This window comes from Mandrillus leucophaeus, unplaced genomic scaffold (assembly GCF_000951045.1).
Source record: "Mandrillus leucophaeus isolate KB7577 unplaced genomic scaffold, Mleu.le_1.0 Scaffold22, whole genome shotgun sequence".
Lineage (NCBI taxonomy): Eukaryota > Metazoa > Chordata > Mammalia > Primates > Cercopithecidae > Mandrillus > Mandrillus leucophaeus.
The window spans coordinates 1131073-1134083 of record NW_012102254.1 but is presented as its reverse complement, the minus strand read 5'-3'; the positions used below and the strand labels follow the sequence as shown (position 1 = coordinate 1134083).

Sequence of the window (3011 nt, the reverse complement as noted above, 5' to 3'; positions counted from 1 at the left end):
GCCTCCGCTCTACCCGCCGGCCCCGCCGCACCGCCAGGGACCCTGGTTCTGCCGTCGTCGCTCCAAGACCGACAGGGTTTTCTCCTCACAGCTCCCTGGGCGCCATCTTACATTCAACCCTCACAGCCAATAGGAGTCGATTGCTCCTCTCGCGAGAATCGGGGCGTCGGTCCCGCGAGATCTGAGACTGCCTCCCGGCCAGACTTAAAGTGAACGCTTCAGCAGGGGAGGGTGGCCGCGCCTCTGGCTGCTAGAGCGGATGGTGCATCGTAGAGTATGGACGGCTCGCTCCGCCCATGGACGTCCCTCCATGTGGGGTGGAGCTAGGGCCGTGACTTGGCCTAGTAGTGGAGCCTCGGAAGGCTAGGGCTCCAAGCTAGCTCCTTGGACCCACCTTCCGTCGCCCGCCAGAGCCTCCTTTGGTCGAGCACCCCCACGCGGGGCGGGGCCTGGCCGGGCTCGGCCTCTCGCTTAAGGTGGACCCCACAAACTTCTGTCCTGGGCCTGGCGTCCCCAGGCGTGCCCTGCCTGGAAAGCCTCTAGGTTGCTCACCTCCTGGAGGACTCAGCATCTGGAACTCCCGCCATCTGCTGCCATCTGAGTTCAGCTTTCAGCAGTTGGGTCCACCTTAAAGCGGGCCCCCGGGTAGCCTAGTGTTTGTATACAGGGAAAATGTGGAAGGCGTTAAAGCTGCAGGCACACTCAGGCCTCAGCAGCAGCCCACACTGCCCCCAGAGGGCTTCCAGCCAGACTCTTTTTGCCTCGGAGCTTTTGCCCTTGTTCCTCTTATCCTGGCAAACTCCCCGTAGTCTTTCGTGATTCCCTTCAGAAGTCACTTCGTTAGAGTAATCTTTTCTGAGGCCCAGGCTGGGTCAGGAACCTCTTCCAGTCTTGCACAAGCCCCAGGGAGACCTCTCCCATACAGTGCATGGTCACCCATTTCCCCTCCCGTGAACTTGGAAGGGCACCACAGCACGTATGCCTCATCTGTGTCTGGCACGTAGTAGGCACTCAAAAATTATATGCTGAATGGGCCGGGCGCGGTGGCTGACGCCTGTAATCCCAACACTTTGGGAGGCCGAGGCGGGTGGATCACCTAAGATCAGGAGTTCGAGACCAGCCTGGCCAACATGGTGAAACCCCGTCTCTACTAAAAATACAGAATTAGCCGAGTGTGGCGATGCATGCCTGTGATCCCAGCCACTTAAGAGGCTGAGGCAGGAAAACTGCTTGAGCCTGGGAGGCGGAGGTTGCAGTAAGCTGAGATCACGCTATTGCACTCCAGCCTGGGCAACAGAGTGAGACTCTGTCTCAAAAGTAAAAAAGAATTATGTGCTAATTGGGCGCAGGGGCTCACGCCTGCAATCCCAGCACTTTGGGAGGCCGAGCTGGGTGGATAACCTGAGGTCAGGAATTCCAGACCAGTCTGGCTAACTTGGTGAAACCCCTTCTCTACTAAAATTACAAAAATTACTCGTGAGTGGTGGCGCCCACCTGTAATCCCAGCTACTTGGGAGGCTGAGGCATGAGAATCGCTTGAACCCAGGAGGCAGAGGTTGCAGTGAGCCGAGATCGAGCCACTGCACTCCAGCCTGGGCTACAGAGTGGAACTCCACATCAAAAAAAAAAAAGAATTATATGCTGAATGATCAGACTGGGAGCTAGGACTCTCTTCTTCAACCAGCAGAAACAAACCTTTTAGATCCCTCTGGCACAGAGGTCCTAACCATGGACAAACACCCCAGAGCCCTCCATTCCCTCAGATCAGGTGCGGAGGGTATGAATCCCACCCAGGCCCCCGCTGCCTTTAAGCACCAAAAAGTGCACCAGTCCTTTCAGAGCTGTCAGTACCACTCTGTTCTGGGAAAGCCCATTCTCACAGACAAAATGTGCAAAAGGCACAACTCCATCCCCCAACCATACCACCACCACCACCAGCATGTCTCCAGGGCCCTCAGATGCTAGAAGCGCAGAGGTAACACACAGACTCTAGGAGAATTTAGCTGTTCTTTATTGACATAGAATTTGGGGTGGCGAAGGTAGCCCCAACCTCCAGGATGAGGTAGGTTCAGTGCTTCCAGCTCACACCTTTCCTGGGTCTTCCTTCAGTGTGACAGTTCGGTTAAAAACAAGCTGGAGGGCAGAGGGAAAGGATGACCATCAACCCAGAACAAGGCCAGGGAGGCCTGGGCAGGTTTCACCCCAGACACCTCCCCCTAACTTCCTTCTTAAGCCAAAGAAGCCAAGGGACTAAGGGTCAGGAGACCCAGGTCCTCAATAACTTTGTGACTTTGGGTAAAAGACTGGATGGGGCTCTAGGCTGTAGTATTATATGGACTATAACAACCACCGTGGGGGTCTAGGGTGTAGTTTTATATGGATTATAACAACCACCATGTTTGCCCCCTACTTTAAGGAGTAAGAAAGACAGGGTGGGCTGGTGCAGTGGCTCACACCTGTAATCTCAGCACTTTTGGAGGCTGAGACAGGCATATCATCTGAGGTCAGCAGTTCGAGACCAGCCTGGCCAACATGGCCAAACCCCATCTCTACTAAAAATACAAAAATTAGGCCGGGCGCGGTGGCTCACGCCTGTAATTCCAGCACTTTGGGAGGCAGGCGGATCACGAGGTTAGCAGATCGAGACCAGCCTGGCTAACACAGTGAAACCCCGTCTCTGCTAAAAAACAGAAAAAATTAGCCGGACATGGTGGCGGGTGCCTGTAGTCCCACCTACTCCGGAGGCTGAGGCAGGAGAATGGCGTGAACCCAGGAGGCAGAGCTTGCAGTAAGCCGAGATTGTGCCATTACACTCCAGCCTGGGTGACAGAGTAAGACTCCGTCTAAAAAAAAAAAAAAATTAGCCGGGCACGGTGGCATGTGCCTATAATCCCAGCTACTAGGAAGGCTGAGGCAAGAGAATGGCTTGAGCCAGGGAGGCGGAGGTTGCAGTGGGCGGAGATTGTGCCACTACACTGCAGCCTGGGCAAAAGAGTAAGATTCCATCTCAA

The 3011-nt window shown here is 55.0% G+C and overlaps 1 protein-coding gene across 3 annotated transcripts in view; it reads right to left on the bottom strand.

Moving 5' to 3' along the window:
- Positions 1-1988: 1988 nt before the first annotated feature.
- Positions 1989-3011, bottom strand: part of QARS (glutaminyl-tRNA synthetase) — a 9472-nt gene continuing 8449 nt past the window's right edge. For all 3 annotated transcript variants that reach the window (XM_011980938.1, XM_011980939.1, XM_011980940.1), the window contains exon 24: positions 1989-2133. In XM_011980938.1, coding sequence (XP_011836328.1) covers positions 2083-2133 — 51 coding nt within the window. In that variant the 3' untranslated portion in view covers positions 1989-2082. The remainder of the gene's footprint in view (positions 2134-3011) is intronic.